We start from the raw sequence: 20,389 nt of genomic DNA, 5'->3' as shown, positions 1-20,389 counted from the left end.
TGCAGATGCTGGACACCAGATTCTGGATTAGTGGTACTGGAAGAGCACAGCAGTTCAGGCAGCACCCAAGGAGCAGCAAAATTGACGTTTCAGGCAAAAGCCCTTCATCAGGAATAAAGGCAGTGAGCCTGAAGCGTGGAAAGATAAGCTAGAGGAGGGTGGGGGGGTGGGGAGAAAGTAGCATAGAGTACAATGGGTGAGTGGGGGAGGGGATGAAGGTGATAGGTCAGGGAGGAGAGGGTGGAGTGGATAGGTGGAAAAGGAGATAGGCAGGTAGGGTAAGTCATGGGGACAGTGCTGAGCTGGAAGTTTGGAACTAGGGTGAGGTGGGGGAAGGGGAAATGAGGAAACTGTTGAAGTCCACATTGATGTCCTGGGGTCTGTGGACTTCAACAGTTCCCTCCCTATGCTGATCAATCTTCCCAGCACTATAGGATTTTGCCTTAATTACTAACCTTTCGAATCCTGCCTTATTACATATCTTTTGGTCATCTTAAATCCAGGTACCACACTGACTGATTCTCTTCTATCTACCCTGCTTGTTACATTCTCAAAGAACCCTAATGGTTTGTCAAGCACTATTTCCCTTTCACTAAACCATTTTGACTCCGCCTGATCGTGTTCTGATTGTCTCAATGTTCTGCTGCTGTCTCTTCATCACTGGGTTCGAGCAGAATGTCTGTTCACACCCAGCAGAGTTTGACAGTCAGTGGAGTGGTTTCAAGTTGTTGTAGCCAATCTTGTCATGTAGGAAACCCTGGCGCCTCTTGGCAGAAGTCTTCTGCTCTTTAGTTGGTGCCCTGGAGCCTTTGAAGCCCACCAGAGAAGGAGGTGGGTCTCTGTTTTAACAGCTCGCCTAAACAATGGTACTTCTGGCAATGCAGCCATATGTTGAGAGTATCATCCTAGATTTCGTGACTGAGTGCCTGGAATGGGACTTGAATCTCCGATCATCTGAAACACTCTCGAATGCCTGGTTACCAGTGCACTGAGATAAGGCTGGGGCTGGCGTGAATTTTTGATGGCCTTCTAGCGTCGTCACCAAATGTAAGCTGTGTGGGGGAACGGTCAGTGAGGTGTTGGGAAGTGTTCTGCTTCTCTCTTGCTGGAATTTGGCCATGAGGAGCAGGTCACCATTATCATTGGCTGTGACCTTTCCCAGCTGGGCATTCTGCTGCAGCTCATAATGAACTTGGATTGGTAGATTGCTTGCCTCTGGGCGTTTTTGAAATGCAATCACGTTTGCGATTTAGAAAACCACAGCAGCCAACTGGAGGGCCGCCGGATCCCAAAGGTATGCTCCCTGGATAATCTCTTTCACATGTTGGGTTGAGGGATGAATATTGACCAGGATACGGCCAGTAATCCGTGAACTAACTTTTGTGAAGCAGGTTACCTTTGCAAGCATGAATGTGTTTTAAGGAGTTGCACTGAACTGTGTTCGGAGGAAGTACCTCGAAGGTTCAAAATGGCAGCTACCCATGATGAATACACAGGCTTTCATGGAGGTTATCAATCAGATCTGTGTCGTTGTGTATGTGTGCACGCGTATGTACAGGTCATTCTGCTATAGCATGCATATCATTAACACAAATTAACCGAATGTGATGGACGAATTGGGGAACACTGTTTCTAAACTTTTAAAACCTGTGTTGGCTGTAACGCGATTACATCGCCAATACTTTAAGCACTGTTTCTAAAGCGTGATGTTTCTAACATGCGAGGTTGCCCATGAACGCAACCATCAAGTTATAGAAGAACTGTCCGTATGTGCACGTGCACATACATGTCTCTGTTTTTTTGCACACGTGTGTGTTGGGAGATGATTTGAGTTGATCTTGCCGTTTATGCTGTGACAGAACATGTTGGTGGAGATCGAGCAGAAGGTGGCGTCCGTTTCAGAGCTCTCCATGAACAGTGAGAACCTCCTTTTGGAAGGGAAGCCGCAGACCAGGGAGCAAGCAGAGCACCTGATCGAGAAGCTCCGGAATCTGAAGGGGAGCTTGGTGGAGCTGCAGAAAATGTTGCAGGACAGAAGAATCAGTATCAAAGTAAGGTCATTGCATGTGTGCCCACGCTAACTGTATTGTACACCTCAGAGGGCTCACCCCAGCAATATTCCACAAAGGAAGACAATTTATCCAAACCAATTTCTCTTCTCTCTCTATTTTTTATGCAGATGATGAGGCAAATGGATAGGTCACCTTTTCCCAGTCCATATTTCATGGTGCTCTTATACTTGTTGCCAGGTTACCCTTCCTCATAGAAACCCCCTCCGACATCCAACCTTCAGGAAGCTTTGGCCTCTGTTCAATGTCAGAGTGGAATAATGGGGGCATTGATGAGGGAGTGGGGCAGTTGTGTCATTGAGCCAGGAACACACACGGACAGATTGGTCATGTTAATATTGTGAAACACGGATGTGGAATTTCCTGACTTTGTTCTGAGCCAGGGAGGGGTATCAGCTCAGCCCCCTGTGAATTGGTCTGTGTGCCCACCAAATTCCAGAGCCGTGGTTGATGAGTTGCATCACTGAAGCCAGAGCCATTCTACAGATTTGACTGTTTTCCCGAGAACAGGAGGTTGAAGGGCCATCGGATGGAGATATTTCAAATAGACAAAGGGTTTGAGGAGGTACACCTCGGGATGTGTAGTGCTGGAAAAGCACAGCCGGTCAGGCAGCATCCAAAGAGCAGGAGAGTCAACGTTTCGAGCATAAATTCTTCCATCACAACATGCCTGATGGAGGGCTAATGCTTGAAACGTCGACTCTCCTGCTCCTTGGATGCTGCCTGACCGGCTGTGCTTTTCCAGCATCACACATCCCGAGGTGTACCTCCTCAAACCCTTTGTCTATTTGAAATATCTCCATCCGATGGCCCTTCAACCTCCTGTTCTCGGGAAAACAGTCAAATCTGTAGAATGGCTGTGCTTTTCCAGCACCACACTTTTTGACTCAGATCTCCAGCATTCTCACTTTCTCCACATCTGTGTCCACATTTGATGGAGTTCAAAACTAGGAACTATAAATGGAAAAGGTCACGGATACATCCAGGAAGGAATTCAGGAGAAACATCTTTACCAGAAAATACTTGTATCCTCAGGTTGAGACAACTAATATGCATGCAGTTAATAAAGCGAGATAAACTCATGAAGGAGAAAGGGTTGGGATTGCATGCTGATAAAGTGGGAGCAGGTGAGTTAGTGTAGAACATAAACCCCAGCCTGTTTTGTGTTGAAACATTCTGTGTGATTCTGCGAGCATTCGAACGTGAGCCAAATTTGCCTCCCACACCCCCCCGCATCCTGTTGAATTCTCGACGTCACTGAAGATATTTGCCGGTCTCCTTCGTTTGTATGGGCCTTGGGTCTGGAATGGTCTTTTTAAGACTTGAAACTGTTAGGAAACTCCATCCAATATTAGTACCAAAGCGATTTGCCGTTAACAAGACGCAAAGCAGCAACTTAACCTGGTTTCTTTGGGCAGTACCTTCCATATCCATGACCTCCACCGTCTGGAAGGAGAAGGGCGACAGATGACCACCTGCTTAGATTCACCTCCTAAGCGCACAACCCCCCCTTCACTGGTGCTGGGACAATGTCCTGAAGCTCCTTCCTGACAGAACCTAGGTTGGAGCTACCTCCCAAGGACTGCAGTCAGTCGGGAAGGTGACTGTCTCGCACCTTCCCCAAATGTATTTCGGGATGGGCCGTAAATGGGCCAGCAGCACCCTCATCCTGTGAACAAACAGGTTACAAGAACGAAAGAGTGAGGTGTGGTTTGGTAGAATTGAAAGTATAGTCCCTTCAAGTAACTGTGTGCCTCTCTTCTGTGTGATTTAAGCATGGTGTGGTGCAGGAGAAGGAGGATACAGAGCTCGATTTCTCGTTCCGCCCCAGCCCCAGTGTCCAGGAGTGGCTGGTACAAGCTCGAGCCAGCCGCTATCAGCACCAGCAGAACAGCCTGCAGAGACAGAAGGTAAGCGAGCCATCGCCCGGTATTGGTCACAGGAAGCCCAGTGCCAGCGGTGAGAGTTCCTATTCCGATAAAGGCCAGCACTCCACTTTGAAATGGAGATTGTCAGAATGGATTGAGTTGGGGCTTTCAAGAGATCATTTGAGGGCAGACAGTGAAATACTGTGAACGTTGATAAATTCTCACTGAACAAAATGAAGGTGGCGGGGGGGGAGGGGGGAAATGCTGGAAAAAATATTTTCTCATTGTCAGTTACAATAGCTCGATAACACTCAAGTGGTTAACACTGCTGCCTCATAGTACTAGGGTCATAGGTTCGACTCCAGCCTTTGGCGACTGTCTGTGTGGAGTTTGCACATTCTCCCCGTGTCTGCGTGGGTTTCCTCTGGGTGCTCCGGTTTCCTCCCACAGTCCAAAAATGTGCAGGTTAGGTGGATTGGCCATGCTAAATTACTCATGGTGTTAGGTGCATTAGTCAGAGGGAAATGAGTCTGGATGGGTTACTCTTCGGAGGATCGGTGTGGACTTGTCGGGCCGAAGGGCCTGTTTCCACACTGTAGAGATTCTAAACAGTTTGCCACATGGGCTTTTCAGGCTCTGCTTTATTACATTTTACTGGTGCCCTATAGTATGTACCGGGTGAACGACTTCAGTAAATGGAAGTGTCATGTGGCACTGAGATATACAGAATAAGATGACCCTACATGAGCCCCTGCTGATGCTGGGTATTGGGTTGGTTATCGATTGGTAAAGCTTGGTTCGGCCTTAGAACCTGATTGCCATCCAGCTGGCAGTATAGACGTTTCGGCAGGAACTGAGGCAGGTCCCGGCTCGAATTACGATGCCACCACAGTTGATTTACCTGGTGGGTGCTCCCTGGTCAGACTAGATGGTGCCTCTTGAATTTGCTGAGTTTGAGTCAGCGCAAGAGGAAGGGTGACCTTGCACGATCTCTGGATATCTCCAGATCCTTTACATCCAGCTGTAAACTGTCGTCGCCGTTGTCATGTAGAAATCAGTGCAGCCAATTTTCACAGTGCAGGGTCCCTCCAACTGTGGTGTGGGGTTGTACAGGGTTGGCTATTTAAGGGATAAGGCCAGCAACAAAGGGGGAACCTTCAAAACAAGACTGCGTTTCCTCTTTGCCACGATTAATGTCAAAAGAATTTCATTGTGAAGGGTTGCCTGTTATTGGATGGAATTGGTCTAATGTACATCATGTGGGTTACCTGAGCTGCAGGTATTTAGAGTGTGCATTGTGGCACATTAGGGACCCCTGCTGGGATTGTGGTTAGCTTGTGACTCTTATACTGGCATCAGAAGTTAATGACAATGACCTGTGTGACAGGCCAGCGAACTCCTGAATACTGTTGAGGCAAGTGAATCCCCCAGTCCCACCTGCTCCCCACCTCATGTTCATTCTCCCATTGTGCAATGATTCCTAATGTCTGCTGGAGTGATCCATAGGAGAGACAGGGCAGGCCCAGCCTCACTTTCTCAAGGTGACTATAATTGAATAGCTGAAGGAGAGATGTGTCGTGGGTTTGGGGTCAGTATAAGAACAGAGGGGTTCCTCGGGGTCAGCTGAGGAGGAGAGCAAAGTGCAACGGGCCAGAGTACGAAACAGCCCTGCGCAGAACCCTTCCCACCAGGTTTGGAAGAAAACTTGAAGGCAGCGGAGTCTTCAGCATTTTTGTCCGTGCCCCTACAAGTTGGTTTGCCACAAGCCCAGGCCTTTCCACAGCACTCGGTAGACTCGCGGAAACACCAAGGGAAGTACCTGAAACCCAGGTGGAAGTGCTCAGGTTGCTGGGTTGTAGAATCAGTGAGGGATGAATGATTGGGTCAGCAGTGACCCTGTCACAGGACTCGGGGGGGAGGGGGGGTGACCGTAACATCACGTTGTCCGCCCCCTTCACTGGTGACAAGTTCCCCGTTGCCTGGAAGTTGAGGTTTGTTTTCTGAATGTCTCTCCAGGAGTTGGAGCAGCAGCTGGCAGAGCAGAAGAACCTGCTGCGGTCAGTGGCCAGCAGTGGGGAGAAGATCATGACCCAACAGAGCAATGTGGAGGCAGGCAGTGAGGAGCAGAGAGCACAGGCCACGTAAGTACCTGGGCTTCTGGTTACAACGATGGTGGTGGTGGCAGGAGGTTGGGGTGTGTGTGTGTGTGTGTGTTTGTTTGTGTGTATGTGTTTGGTGTGTGTTTCGTGTGTGTGTATGTGTTTTGTGTGGGTGGGTGTGTTTGGTGTGTGTTTCGTGTATGTGTTTGGTGTGTGTTTGTGTGTTTCGTGTGTGTGTTTGTGTGTTTCGTGTGTGGGTGGGTGTGTTTGGTGTGGGTGTGTTTGGTGTCTGGGTGTGTGTGTGTTTGGTGTGTGTGTGTATGTGTCTGGTGTGTGTGTGTCTGGTGTGTGTGTGTGTGTCTGGTGTGTGTGTGTGTGTCTGGTGTGTGTGTGTGTCTGGTGTGTGTGTGTGTCTGGTGTGTGTGTGTGTGTCTGGTGTGTGTGTGTGTGTCTGGTGTGTGTGTGTGTCTGGTGTGTGTGTGTGTGTCTGGTGTGTGTGTGTGTCTGGTGTGTGTGTGTGTGTCTGGTGTGTGTGTGTGTGTCTGGTGTGTGTGTGTGTGTCTGGTGTGTGTGTGTGTCTGGTGTGTGTGTGTGTCTGGTGTGTGTGTGTCTTTTGGTGTGTGTCTGGTGTGTGTGTGTCTGGTGTGTGTGTGTCTTTTGGTGTGTGTTTGGTGTGTGTGTTTGGTGTGTGTGTCTGGTGTGTGTGTGTGTTTGGTGTGTGTCTGGTGTGTGTGTCTGGTGTGTGTGTGTGTGTGTCTGGTGTGTGTGTGTGTATGTGTCTGGTGTGTGTGTGTGTCTGGTGTATGTCTGGTATGTGTGTGCGTTTGGTGTGTGTCTGGTATGTGTGTGCGTTTGGTGTGTGTCTGGTGTGTGTGTGTGTGTTTGGTGTGTGTCTGGTGTGTGTGTGTGTGTCTGGTGTGTGTGTGTGTCTGGTGTGTGTGTCTGGTGTGAGTCTGGTGTGTGTGTGTGTGTCTGGTGTGTGTGTGTGTGTCTGGTGTGTGTGTGTGTGTCTGGTGTGTGTGTGTCTGGTGTGTGTGTGTGTGTCTGGTGTGTGTGTCGTGTGTGTGTGTGTCTGGTGTGTGTGTGTGTGTGTCTGGTGTGTGTGTGTGTGTGTCTGGTGTGTGTGTGTGTGTGTGTCTGGTGTGTGTCTGGTGTGTGTGTGTGTTTGGTGTGTGTCTGGTGTGTGTCTGGTGTGTGTGTGTTTGGTATGTGTCTGGTGTGTGTGTGTTTGGTGTGTGTCTGTGTGTGTGTGTGTGTGTGTATGTGTCTGGTGTGTGTGTGTGTGTGTGTATGTGTCTGGTGTGTGTGTGTGTGTGTGTATGTGTCTGGTGTGTGTGTGTGTGTGTATGTGTCTGGTGTGTGTGTGTGTGTGTATGTGTCTGGTGTGTGTGTGTGTGTATGTGTCTGGTGTGTGTGTGTGTGTATGTGTCTGGTGTGTGTGTGTATGTGTCTGGTGTGTGTGTGTCTGGTGTGTATGTGTTTGGTGTGTGTTTGGTGTGTGTCTGGTGTGTGTGTGTGTCTGGTGTGTGTGTGTGTCTGGTGTGTGTGTGTGTTTGGTGTGGGTGTGTGTCTGGTGTGTGTGTGTGTGTGTTTGGTGTGTGTCTGGTGTGTGTGTGTGTGTATGTGTCTGGTATGTGTGTGTGTGTATGTGTCTGGTGTGTGTGTATGTGTCTGGTGTGTATGTGTTTGGTGTGTGTCTGGTGGGTGTGTATGTGTTTGGTGTGTGTCTGGTGTGTGTGTGTGTTTGGTGTGTGTCTGGTGTGTGTGTGTGTCTGGTGTGTGTGTGTGTTTGGTGTGTTTTGGTGTGTGTCTGGTGTGTGTGTTTTGGTGTGTGTCTGGTGTGTGTGGAGTGTGTGTGTTTGGTGTGTGTCTGGTGCGTGTGTGTGTCTGGTGCGTGTGTGTGTCTGGTGCGTGTGTGTGTCTGGTGTGTGTGTGTGTGTCTGGTGTGTGTTTGGTGTGTGTCTGTGTGTGTGTTTGGTGTGTGTTTGGTGTGTGTCTGGTGTGTGTGTGTCTGGTGTGTGTGTGTTTGGTGTGTGTCTGGTGTGTGTGTGTTTGGTGTGTGTCTGGTGTGTGTGTGTTTGGTGTGTGTCTGGTGTGTGTGTGTCTGGTGTGTGTCTGGTGTGTGTCTGGTGTGTGTGTGTGTCTGGTGTGTGTCTGGTGTGTGTGTGTGTCTGGTGTGTGTGTGTGTCTGGTGTGTGTGTGTGTCTGGTGTGTGTGTGTGTCTGGTGTGTGTGTGTGTCTGGTGTGTGTGTGTGTCTGGTGTGTGTGTGTGTCTGGTGTGTGTGTGTGTCTGGTGTGTGTGTGTCTGGTGTGTGTGTGTCTGGTGTGTGTGTGTGTCTGGTGTGTGTGTGTTTGGTGTGTGTGTGTGTTTGGTGTGTGTCTGGTGTGTGTGTGTGTTTGGTGTGTGTCTGGTGTGTGTGTGTCTGGTGTGTGTCTGGTGTGTGTGTGTTTGGTGTGTGTCTGGTGTGTGTGTGTGTTTGGTGTGTGTGTGTGTTTGGTGTGTGTCTGGTGTGTGTGTGTGTTTGGTGTGTGTGTGTGTTTGGTGTGTGTCTGGTGTGTGTGTGTGTTTGGTGTGTGTCTGGTGTGTGTGTGTGTTTGGTGTGTGTCTGGTGTGTGTGTTTTGGTGTGTGTCTGGTGTGTGTGTTTTGGTGTGTGTCTGGTGTGTGTCTGGTGTGTGTTTGGTGTGTGTTTGGTGTGTGTCTGGTGTGTGTGTCTGGTGTGTGTTTGGTGTGTGTGTTTGGTGTGTGTCTGGTGTGTGTGTGTGTGTGTGTGTATGTGTCTGGTATGTGTGTGTATGTGTCTGGTGTGTGTGTGTGTTTGGTGTGTGTCTGGTGTGTGTGTGTGTTTGGTGTGTGTCTGGTGTGTGTGTGTTTTGGTGTGTGTCTGGTGCGTGTGTGTTTTGGTGTGTGTGTGTTTGGTGTGTGTTTGGTGTGTGTCTGGTGTGTGTGTTTGGTGTGTGTCTGGTGTGTGTTTGGTGTGTGTCTGGTGTGTGTTTGGTGTGTGTTTGGTGTGTGTCTGGTGTGTGTTTGGTGTGTGTCTGGTGTGTGTGTGTGTGTGTGTGTGTATGTGTCTGGTATGTGTGTGTGTGTATGTGTCTGGTATGTGTGTGTGTATGTGTCTGGTATGTGTGTGTGTGTATGTGTCTGGTATGTGTGTGTGTGTATGTGTCTGGTGTGTGTGTGTGTATGTGTCTGGTGTGTGTGTGTGTCTGGTGTGTATGTGTTTGGTGTGTGTCTGGTGTGTGTGTGTGTGTTTGGTGTGTGTCTGGTGTGTGTGTGTGTTTGGTGTGATTTGGCGTGTGTCTGGTGTGTGTGTTTTGGTGTGTGTCTGGTGTGTGTGGAGTGTGTGTGTTTGGTGTGTGTGTGTTTGGTGTGTGTCTGGTGTGTGTGTGTGTTTGGTGTGTGTTTGGTGTGTGTGTGTTTGGTGTGTGTTTGGTGTGTGTGTGTTTGGTGTGTGTCTGGTGTGTGTGTGTGTTTGGAGTGTGTGTGTCTGGTGAGTGTGTGTGTCTGGTGAGTGTGTGTGTCTGGTGAGTGTGTGTGTCTGGTGTGTGTGTGTCTGGTGTGTGTGTGTGTCTGGTGTGTGTGTGTGTCTGGTGTGTGTGTGTCTGGTATGTGTGGGTGTGTGTGTATGTGTCTGGTGTGTATGTGTCTGGTGTGTATGTGTCTGGTGTGTGTGTGTTTGGTGTGTGTCTGGTGTGTGGGTGTGTGTCTGGTGTCTGGTGTGTGTGTTTGGTGTGTGGGTGGGTGTGTGTGTGTTTGGTGTGTGTGTGTTTGGTGTGTGTCTGGTGTGTGTGTGTTTGGTGTGTGTCTGGTGTGTGTGTGTGTTTGGTGCGTGTTTGGTGTGTGTTTGGTGTGTGTTTGGTGTGTGTGTGTGTTTGGTGTGTGTTTGGTGTGTGTCTGGTGTGTGTCTGGTGTGTGTGTGTGTTTGGTGTGTGTCTGGTGTGTGTGTGTGTTTGGTGTGTGTCTGGTGTGTGTGTGTCTGGTGTGTGTGTGTTTGGTGTGTGTATGTGTCTGGTGTGTGTGTGTGTCTGGTGTGTGTGTGTGGGTGTGTGTGTCTGGTGTCTGGTGTGTGGGTGTGTGGGTGTGTGTGTGTGTGTCTGGTGTGTGTGTGTCTGGTGTGTGTGTGTCTGGTGTGTGTGTGTCTGGTGTGTGTGTGTCTGGTGTGTGTGTGTCTGGTGTGTGGGTGTGTGTCTGGTATGGGTGGGTGTGTGTGTGGTGTGTGTGTGTGTGTTTGGTGTGTGGGTGGGTGTGTGGGTGGGTGTGTGTGTGTTTGTGTGGGTGGGTGTGTGTGTTTGATGTGTGGGTGGGTGTGTGTGTTTGATGTGTGGGTGGGTGTGTGTGTTTGATGTGTGGGTGGGTGTGTGTGTTTGATGTGTGGGTGGGTGTGTGTGTTTGATGTGTGGGTGGGTGTGTGTCTGGTGTGTGTGTGTGTGTTTGGTGTGTGTCTGGTGTGTGTTTGGTGTGTGTTTGGTGTGTGTCTGGTGTGTGTTTGGTGTGTGTCTGGTGTGTGTGTGTGTTTGGTGTGTGTCTGGTGTGTGTGTGTGTTTGGTGTGTATGTGTCTGGTGTGTGTGGGTGTGTGTGTCTGGTGTGTGTGTTTGGTGTGTGTCTGGTGTGAGGGTGTGTGTCTGGTGTGTGTGTGTGTCTGGTGTGTGTGTGTGTCTGGTGTGTGTGTGTGTCTGGTGTGTGTGTCTGGTGTGTGTGTGTGTCTGGTGTGTGTGTGTTTGGTGTGTGTCTGGTGTGTGTCTGGTGTGTGTGTGTGTTTGGTGTGTGTGTGTGTTTGGTGTGTGTCTGGTGTGTGTGTGTCTGGTGTGTGTCTGGTGTGTGTGTGTTTGGTGTGTGTCTGGTGTGTGTGTGTGTTTGGTGTGTGTTTGGTGTGTGTCTGGTGTGTGTGTCTGGTGTGTGTTTGGTGCGTGTGTCTGGTGTGTGTGTGTGTGTATGTGTCTGGTATGTGTGTGTGTGTATGTGTCTGGTGTGTGTGTGTGTTTGGTGTGTGTCTGGTGTGTGTGTGTGTTTGGTGTGTGTCTGGTGTGTGTGTGTTTGGTGTGTGTCTGGTGTGTGTGTGTTTTGGTGTGTGTCTGGTGTGTGTGTTTTGGTGTGTGTTTGGTGTGTGTCTGGTGTGTGTGTGTTTGGTGTGTGTTTGGTGTGTGTCTGGTGTGTGTCTGGTGTGTGTGTTTGGTGTGTGTCTGGTGTGTGTGTTTGGTGTGTGTCTGGTGTGTGTTTGGTGTGTGTCTGGTGTGTGTCTGGTGTGTGTGTGTGTTTGGTGTGTGTCTGGTGTGTGTGTGTGTTTGGTGTGTGTCTGGTGTGTGTGTGTTTTGGTGTGTGTCTGGTGTGTGTGTGTTTTGGTGTGTGTCTGGTGTGTGTGTTTTGGTGTGTGTCTGGTGTGTGTGTGTTTGGTGTGTGTTTGGTGTGTGTGTCTGGTGTGTGTGTGTGTGTATGTGTCTGGTATGTGTGTGTGTGTATGTGTCTGGTGTGTGTGTGTGTTTGGTGTGTGTCTGGTGTGTGTGTGTGTTTGGTGTGTGTCTGGTGTGTGTGTGTTTTGGTGTGTGTTTGGTGTGTGTCTGGTGTGTGTGTGTTTGGTGTGTGTCTGGTGTGTGTCTGGTGTGTGTGTTTGGTGTGTGTCTGGTGTGTGTTTGGTGTGTGTCTGGTGTGTGTTTGGTGTGTGTCTGGTGTGTGTGTGTGTATGTGTCTGGTATGTGTGTGTGTGTATGTGTCTGGTATGTGTGTGTGTGTATGTGTCTGGTATGTGTGTGTGTGTATGTGTCTGGTGTGTGTGTGTGTATGTGTCTGGTGTGTGTGTGTGTCTGGTGTGTATGTGTTTGGTGTGTGTCTGGTGTGTGTGTGTGTTTGGTGTGATTTGGCGTGTGTCTGGTGTGTGTGTTTTGGTGTGTGTCTGGTGTGTGTGGAGTGTGTGTGTTTGGTGTGTGTGTGTTTGGTGTGTGTTTGGTGTGTGTGTGTTTGGTGTGTGTTTGGTGTGTGTGTGTTTGGTGTGTGTTTGGTGTGTGTCTGGTGTGTGTGTGTCTGGTGTGTGTTTGGTGTGTGTCTGGTGTGTGTGTGTGTTTGGAGTGTGTGTGTCTGGTGAGTGTGTGTGTCTGGTGAGTGTGTGTGTCTGGTGAGTGTGTGTGTCTGGTGTGTGTGTGTCTGGTGTGTGTGTGTGTCTGGTGTGTGTGTGTCTGGTGTGTGTGGGTGTGTGTGTATGTGTCTGGTGTGTGTGTGTCTGGTGTGTGTGTGTTTGGTGTGTGTCTGGTGTGTGTGTCTGGTGTGTGTGTTTGGTGTGTGGGTGGGTGTGTTTGTGTTTGGTGTGTGTGTGTTTGGTGTGTGTTTGGTGTGTGTCTGGTGTGTGTGTGTTTGGTGTGTGTCTGGTGTGTGTGTGTGTTTGGTGCGTGTCTGGTGTGTGTTTGGTGTGTGTCTGGTGTGTGTGTTTGGTGTGTGTCTGGTGTGTGTCTGGTGTGTGTGTGTGTTTGGTGTGTGTCTGGTGTGTGTGTGTGTTTGGTGTGTGTCTGGTGTGTGTGTGTTTGGTGTGTGTATGTGTCTGGTGTGTGTGTGTGTCTGGTGTGTGTGTGTGTCTGGTGTGTGTGTGTGGGTGTGTGTGTCTGGTGTGTGGGTGTGTGGGTGTGTGTGTCTGGTGTGTGGGTGTCTGGTGTGTGGGTGTCTGGTGTGTGTGTGTCTGGTGTGTGTCTGGTGTGTGGGTGTGTGTCTGGTATGGGTGGGTGTGTGTGTGGTGGGTGTGTGTGTGTTTGGTGTGTGGGTGGGTGTGTGTGTGTTTGATGTGTGGGTGGGTGTGTGTGTTTGATGTGTGGGTGGGTGTGTGTGTTTGATGTGTGGGTGGGTGTGTGTCTGGTGTGTGTGTGTGTGTTTGGTGTGTGTCTGGTGTGTGTTTGGTGTGTGTCTGGTGTGTGTGTGTGTTTGGTGTGTGTCTGGTGTGTGTGTGTGTTTGGTGTGTATGTGTCTGGTGTGTGTGTGTGTGGGTGTGTGTGTCTGGTGTCTGGTGTGTGTGTCTGGTGTGTGTGTCTGGTGTGTGTGTCTGGTGTGTGTGTGTTTGGTGTGTGTCTGGTGTGAGGGTGTGTGTCTGGTATGGGTGGGTGTGTGTGTTTGGTGTGTGTGGTGGGTGTGTGTGTGTTTGGTGTGTGGGTGGGTGTGTGGGTGGGTGTGTGTGTGTTTGATGTGTGGGTGGGTGTGTGTGTTTGATGTGTGGGTGGGTGTGTGTGTTTGATGTGTGGGTGGGTGTGTGTGTTTGATGTGTGGGTGGGTGTGTGTGTTTGATGTGTGGGTGGGTGTGTGTGTTTGGTGTGTGGGTGGGTGTGTGTGTTTGGTGTGGGTGGGTGTGTGTATGTTTGGTGTGTGGGTGTGTGTATGTTTGGTGTGTGGGTGTGTGTATGTTTGGTGTGTGGGTGTGTGTATGTTTGGTGTGTGGGTGTGTGTATGTTTGGTGTGTGTGGGTGGGTGTGCTTGGTGTGTTTGGTGTGGGTTGTGTGTGTTTAGTGTGTGAGTGGGTGTGGGTGGGTGTGTGTGTGTTTGGTGTGTGAGTGGGGGTGTTGGGATGACTTTTTTTGGAACCTTGTTCATCTCAATGAGGCTGTTGGTTGAAGTGAATTCTCGTTGTCCATTGTGTAAGGTCCAGGCCCATGTTAGCCCCCAGTGTGAGCGCTGACCACCACAAGTTCGGTACAAATGGAGGGAGCCTGCCCTGTGTTCACCACCAGAGAGAATGAGGAAGGTGTGTCCATTACGTGTGCCAGCTACATCTGCACAAATTTTTGAGTGGCAACTCCAGTGACTCTTCTGTAGAGGACAGATCTCTGTCTTGGCTCTCAAAGAGAATTCCTAGAAGCATGGCATTCCAACTGGAACTCTATCAACAAACATATTGAGTTAGACCCCATCTACCATCCACTGAGGAAAAAGAACAGGAAATGACACCACCAATGCAAAGAAACCCAAACATATAAATGGCGGCACGTGGCACAGTGGTTAGCACTGCTGCCTCACAGTGCCAGAGACCCGAGTTCAATTCCCACCTCAGGCGACTCTCTGTGTGAAGTTTGCCCATTCTCCCCGTGTCTGTGTGGATTTCCTCCAGTTTCCTCCCACAATCCAAAAATGTGCAGGTTAGGTGAATAGGCCATGCTAAATTGCCCATAGTGTTAGGTGAAGGGGCAAATGTAGGGGAATGGTTCTGGGTGGGTTGCCCTTCGGCGGGTCAGTGTGGACTTGTTGGGCCGAAGGGCCTGTTTCCACACTGTAAGTAATCTAACCAAGAAAGCAGGAATCATCAGCAGTGCTTTGCCCAGAGGCTGTACGCACCAGGATGAATCTGTCTTTGTACCAAGTGGTCTCAGCTGGGCCAAAGGTCAACATTCCCATTTGGACTCCATGTCCCATTGATAGGGTCATGAAGGCCTTACTCCACACTGTTGTCACACCCTCCACCTACTCAACCCTATAGGAAGGGCGTTACTAAACTGGAGAGGGTTCAGGAAAGATTTACGAGGACGTTACGGAGACTGGAGGGTTTGAATTACTACGAGGCGCTGGATAGGCTGGGACTTACCTCCTTGGGGCGTCGGAGTCTGAGGAGTGACCTTCTCGAGGTTTATGAAACCATGAGGGGCATGAGTGAGGCAAACAGTCAAACTTTCTTCCCTAGGGTATGGGAATTCAAAACGAGAGGTTTAAGGTGAGAGGGGAAAGATTGAAAAGGGATTTGCGGCGCAACGTTTTCCCACAGAGGGTGGTGTGTGAATGGAATGAGATGATGACAGTGGAGGTGGTGGAGGCTGGGACAATGGTAACATCTAAAAGGCTTTTGGACAGGTACATGAATGGGAAGGATTTAGAGGGCCAAACGCAGGCGAATGGGACTAGGTCAGTTTAGAAACCGTCCAGAATGGATGAGTTAGGCCGGAGGGTCTGTCTCTCTGCTGTCTGACTCCATGAAATCCCAACGAGTGACTGTGTCCCTGGGACAGTCAGGCTCAAAGACAGTGTGTGTGGTGGCAGAGTAATCTGCTGACACTCACCTGAACAGGATCACACAGCAGCTTGCTTGGGGGATGTAACTGGTGCACGTGGCCTGGCAAGGTGTTTGACATCTTTGGGATGATGGGCAGGTAAAGGTAATGGCAGGCTGTTTGCCTGCACCGTCCCACCCCCCCCCCCCCCACTCCGATTACAATCGGTGGTTGGGGTGCCAGAGTTACTGACTTTTATGGGTTTTGGTTTTTCTTTCGGCTTTGCCAGTGAGACAGCCCAGCCTGAAACCTTACCCCTGGAGCTTGGCTTCGAGGGAGAGAAGCAGTTCGGCCTTCAGCAACTGGGAGTCAAGTGGCAGAATCTGCTGAAGGAGATCAGCAGCAAGCAGAAGCTGTTCCAAGCTGCGTTGGAACAAAACCAGGAGCAAAAGGTAACCGCTGGATCATACAGCTCCTGTCCCGCAGGTACATGGAGCTCTGCCTGTGGGAATATACATTAACACTGTATAGTGCCTTTCTGAGCTCCAAGGTATCCCAAAGTGCTTTGCCATAGGTGCAACGATGGCTCAGTGGTTAGCACTGCTGCCTCATAGCACCAGGGACCCGGTTCGATTCCACCCTTGAGTGACTGTCTTTGTGGAGTTTGCACATTCTCCCCGTGTCTGCGTGGGTTTCCTCCGGGTGCTCTGGTTTCCTCCCACAGTCCAAAGCTATGCAGGTCAGGTGAATTGGCCATGCTAAATTGCCCATAGGGTCCGGGGATGTGTGAGCTAAATGCGTCAGCCATAGAGAGTTGCAGGGTTACAGGGATATGGTAGGGGAGTGCGTTGCCGTTCGGAGGGGTCGATGTGGACTCAATGGGCCAAATGGCTTGTTTCTATGAAGTAATTTGGACATCTGGCCGCTGCATTAATGTGGTAGGCACAGAAACCACATTACGCACAGCAGGTTCCCGGAAGCAGCAATGTGGTCATGACCAGACCGTAGATAAGATTGACCCCAACACTGGTGAGGACAGCCCTGCTCTTGTGAGCAGTGCTTCAGGATTCCCGATGAGTTGGGGGGGAGTCAAGGTTTCTGGAGAAAACACTGGAACATGGACATGAGGAACGTTGGATCAGTCATAATCCTGTTGAACGACAGGACTGGCTGAGGGGTCAAATGGCCGAACCCTGTTCCTGTTTCTTGTGGACGTTTTCTGGCCAGCAGAGAACGGGCATTCCCTGACAGTGCTCAGTACCACATTAAGGTGCCAACCAGGAACAAATGCTGAAGCCTCCAGAGTGGGGTTTGAAGGCAGGACCTGACACACATGGTGGGGGGGGAATTGTACAGTTGAGCTCAGAGTACAATTAGCTGATTTCTGTCTCCAATCTTTGGTCTCCCTGGTCATGGCTCCTCCCGCGAGATCAGTGTGTTTGACTTGGTCTTGTATAGATGGACAGCAATGCCAGCTATTGCTGTGTTACCCCGCTCTGTCATCCATCAGAATATATATGATGGGCATTTACCCAACAAATAACAATCGCACTGACCTAGCTGGTAATTCTGCTCACTGATTGAATGGCCTTTGTTTGGATGCAGACTTATCTGTGAAATAGTGTGATTCATGCCTCTCTCCGCTCACTGTTAGCAGGTCTATGGTGTGTCCAGTACAATATCGAGTGGTATGGTGTTATTCAAAGGGGAGGCTCAGACGTTGGACAAGTCTGTGCAGACAGCAAAATCCCTCCTGACTGGCCTGGGTCAGGCCTTTGGAGAGGTTACACCTCAGGTATATACAGCATCCTGTCTCCACTTTATCCAAATCTTTGATGGAAGCAGTGAGGTTGGTCAGAGTCACTTACTCATCTTCTTTCTCCCTCCTGCTCTCTCGTCCTCCCTCTGTCTCCTCCTCTTCCTCCCTCCCTCTCCCTCTCTTCCTCCTTCCCTCTCTCTGTTCCTCCCTCTGTCTCTTCCTCCCTCCCTCTCTCTCTCTCTTCTTCCTATGCACTCTCTTTCTCCCATGCACTCTTTGTCTTTCTCTCTCTCTCTCTCTCTCTCTCTCTCTCTCTCTCTCTTCCCCCCTCCACCTCTCTTCCCCTCCTCTCTTTCTCTCTCCCCCCAACCTCTCTCTCTTCCTCTCTCCCCCATCCCCCCTCTCCCCACCTCCCCCCGCCACCCTTTCTATCCCTCTCTCTCCCTCTCTCTCCCACTCCCTCTTTCTCCCTCTCCCTCCCTCTCCCTCCCTCTCCCTTCCTCTCCCTCTCTCTCCCCCCAATCCCTCTCTCTTCCTCTCTCCCCATCCCCCCCTCTCCCCACCGCTTTCCCCCCCTCCCCCCCACCACCCTTTCTATCCCTCTCTCTCCCTCTCTCTCTCTCTCTCTCTCTCTCTCTCTCTCTCTCTCTCTCCCCCCCCACACCTCTCTTCCCCCCCTCTCTCCCCCACCTCTCTCTCTCCCTCTCTGCCCATCCCCCCTCCTCCCTTCTCTCTCTCTCTGCCACCCTTTCTCCCCCTCCCCCTCCCCCTCTCCCTCCCCCTCTCCCTCCCCCTCTCCCTCCCTCTGTCCCTCCCTCTGTCCCTCCCTCTGTCCCTCCCTCTGTCCCTCCCTCTGTCCCTCCCTCTCTCCCTCCCTCTCTCCCTCCCTCTCTCCCTCCCTCTCTCTCTCCCTCTCTCTCTCCCCCTCTCTCTCCCCCTCTCTCTCTCCCTCTCTCTCTCCCTCTCTCTCTCCCTCTCTCTCTCCCTCTCTCCCTCCCTCTCTCCCTCCCTCTCTCTCTCCCTCTCTCTCTCCCTCTCTCTCTCCCTCTCTCTCTCCCTCTCTCTCTCCCTCTCTCTCTCCCTCTCTCTCTCCCTCTCTCTCTCCTCCCACCTCTCTTCCCCCCCTCTCTCCCCTACCTCTCTCTCTTCCTCTCTCCCCATCCCCCCCGCCACCCTTTCTCTCCCTCTCTCTCTCTGTCTCTGTCTCTCTCTCTCTCCCTCTCCCTCCCTCTCTCTGTCTGTCTCTCTCTCTCTCTCTCCCCCATCCCCCCTCGCCCCCCTCTCTCCTCTCCCCCCCCCCCCCCCCCCACACCCCCACCCCTCTTCCCCGCCCCCTCCCGCTCGCTGTCTGAAGGGTAAAGATGCCGAGGAGCAAAGCCTCCCACTGGAGCAGAAGTTGTACGACGCGGTTTCAGTTACCTGTCGTTGGTTGGATGGAATTGAAGACCACTTGCTGGTCAGCGCAAGTTTCCTCCCAGAAAAGGCTGAGACACACTTGTATCATGAAGAGGTAAGAGATTGTCCATGTTTAAAGGTAGCAGATATCACCTCACAGTGCCGATAAAGCCCTATATTTGTAGAGTGCAGCGGAGGGACTGGACGTCTGTTTGTATCTAGACTGTAGGTTGTCAAAGTGCAGGGAGAGGTGTGGAGTGAAGACCATGGGTTTCAACTATCAGTCAGGGCACCCCCTGAGACTGGGAATGAACCGCCTGCCTGTCCAGTGTGCAATCACTTGATGCCAGCTGCTGATTTGTTTACTCCAGGCTCTCGGCAAAGATATTGAGGAAGTGATTGAAGAAGTCAACGAGAAGAAGGATGCCTTTTTCCATACTCTGCCTGAGCCGGTGAACCAGGATGTCATCGAGGAAACCCTGAGCTGCCTCTGCGAAAGGCTTGGTGTGCTGGGGTTAACGGTGAGGGAGCGCTGTGAGAAGATCAAAGACCAATTGCAGCAGCTGGTGGAGTACCAAGTAAGTGCTGCTCTGTCTTCGGGATTAATCTGGCTATGCTTCACTGCTCTGAAGGATTGCCGTGGAGTCGGGTTGGAGTATTCCCAAAGGTTGCTGCTGCAAATGCACTTTTCCGTTTCCAAAATTGAAAAGCCTGTACAGGACATTGGTTAGGCCACTGTTGGGATATTGTGTGCAATTCTGGCCTCCTTCCTATCAGAAAGATGTTATGAAACTTTTTGAAAGGGTTCAGGAAAGATTTACAAGGATGTGGCCAGGGTTGGAGGATTTGAGCTTTAGGGAGAGGCTGAATAGACTGGACCAACTCGTCCATGCTGACCCGATATCCTGCATTAACCAAGTCCCATTTGCCAGCACTTGGCCCACATCCCTCTAAACCCTTCCTATTCATATACCCATCCAGATATTGTAATTGTACAGGCCTCCACCACTTCCTCACTCCTCACACGCACAACCCTCTGCATGAAAAGGTTTTACCTGTTAAATGCATATCTGCACAGAGCTGCAAATAACGCACACTGCTTAAAACTCACCAGATTATTTTTAGATAACTGCAAATGATTGTTTCCAATGAAATAGCAAACTGCAAGGTAATTTCAAACACTTTAAGGAGCTGCAGGGTTACTGCGAGCTGCAGGGTTACTGCGAGCTGCAGGGTTACTGCGAGCTGCAGGGTTACTGCGAGCTGCAGGGTTAGTGCGAGCTGCAGGGTTACTGCGAGGTGCAGGGTTACTGCGAGGTGCAGGGTTAGTGCGAGCTGCAGGGTTACTGCGAGGTGCAGGGTTAGTGCGAGCTGCAGGGTTACTGCGAGGTGCAGGGTTAGTGCGAGCTGCAGGGTTACTGCGAGCTGCAGGGTTACTGCGAGCTGCAGGGTTACTGCGAGCTGCAGGGTTAGTGCGAGCTGCAGGGTTAGTGCGAGCTGCAGGGCTACTGCGAGCTGCAGGGTTACTGCGAGCTGCAGGGTTACTGCGAGCTGCAGGGTTAGTGCGAGCTGCAGGGTTAGTGCGAGCTGCAGGGTTAGTGCGAGCTGCAGGGTTACTGCGAGGTGCAGGGTTACTGCGAGCTGCAGGGTTACTGCGAGCTGCAGGGTTAGTGCGAGCTGCAGGGTTAGTGCGAGCTGCAGGGTTAGTGCGAGCTGCAGGGTTAGTGCGAGCTGCAGGGTTACTGCGAGCTGCAGGGTTACTGCGAGCTGCAGGGTTAGTGCGAGCTGCAGGGTTAGTGCGAGCTGCAGGGTTAGTGCGAGCTGCAGGGTTAGTGCGAGCTGCAGGGTTAGTGCGAGCTGCAGGGTTACTGCGAGCTGCAGGGTTAGTGCGAGCTGCAGGGTTACTGCGAGCTGCAGGGTTACTGCGAGCTGCAGGGTTACTGCGAGCTGCAGGGTTACTGCGAGCTGCAGGGTTACTGCGAGCTGCAGGGTTTTCGTGTAGCACAGTAGCAATAAGTACAAGTGTGCGATTATATCGTTCCCAATGATAAGTGGGGAGTAACAGTGATCAGGTTACACAGGCAGCTCTATTGTGACAGTCATGATAGGATTTTATACTAACGAGATCACTCAGAAAGTTTTTAATATACGTTACAATTTAATAAAGATTAAATTTCTACTGTATGCTTTTTGATTGTTTTAAGTTGTATGCCATTTGCATACAGAACCGTAAATATGTTTGAAGATCATA

General features: G+C 50.8%; 1 protein-coding gene across 18 annotated transcripts in view; it reads left to right on the top strand.

Moving 5' to 3' along the window:
• LOC140483251 (nesprin-1-like) overlaps window positions 1-20,389 on the top strand; it is a 585,321-nt gene that overhangs the window by 394,662 nt on the left and 170,270 nt on the right. For 14 of the 18 annotated variants that reach the window (XM_072581374.1, XM_072581388.1, XM_072581375.1 and 11 more), the window contains 7 exons: window positions 1,860-2,051; window positions 3,845-3,979; window positions 5,954-6,078; window positions 15,274-15,436; window positions 16,639-16,779; window positions 18,098-18,253; window positions 18,510-18,716. In XM_072581374.1, coding sequence (XP_072437475.1) covers window positions 1,860-2,051; window positions 3,845-3,979; window positions 5,954-6,078; window positions 15,274-15,436; window positions 16,639-16,779; window positions 18,098-18,253; window positions 18,510-18,716 — 1,119 coding nt within the window. The remainder of the gene's footprint in view (window positions 1-1,859; window positions 2,052-3,844; window positions 3,980-5,953; window positions 6,079-15,273; window positions 15,437-16,638; window positions 16,780-18,097; window positions 18,254-18,509; window positions 18,717-20,389) is intronic. The other 4 variants (XM_072581386.1, XM_072581377.1, XM_072581387.1 and 1 more) reach the window with 1 other exon arrangement.

Source organism: Chiloscyllium punctatum, chromosome 11 (genome assembly GCF_047496795.1).
Source record: "Chiloscyllium punctatum isolate Juve2018m chromosome 11, sChiPun1.3, whole genome shotgun sequence".
Taxonomy (NCBI): domain Eukaryota; kingdom Metazoa; phylum Chordata; class Chondrichthyes; order Orectolobiformes; family Hemiscylliidae; genus Chiloscyllium; species Chiloscyllium punctatum.
This window is presented reverse-complemented; position numbering and strand designations above follow the sequence as displayed.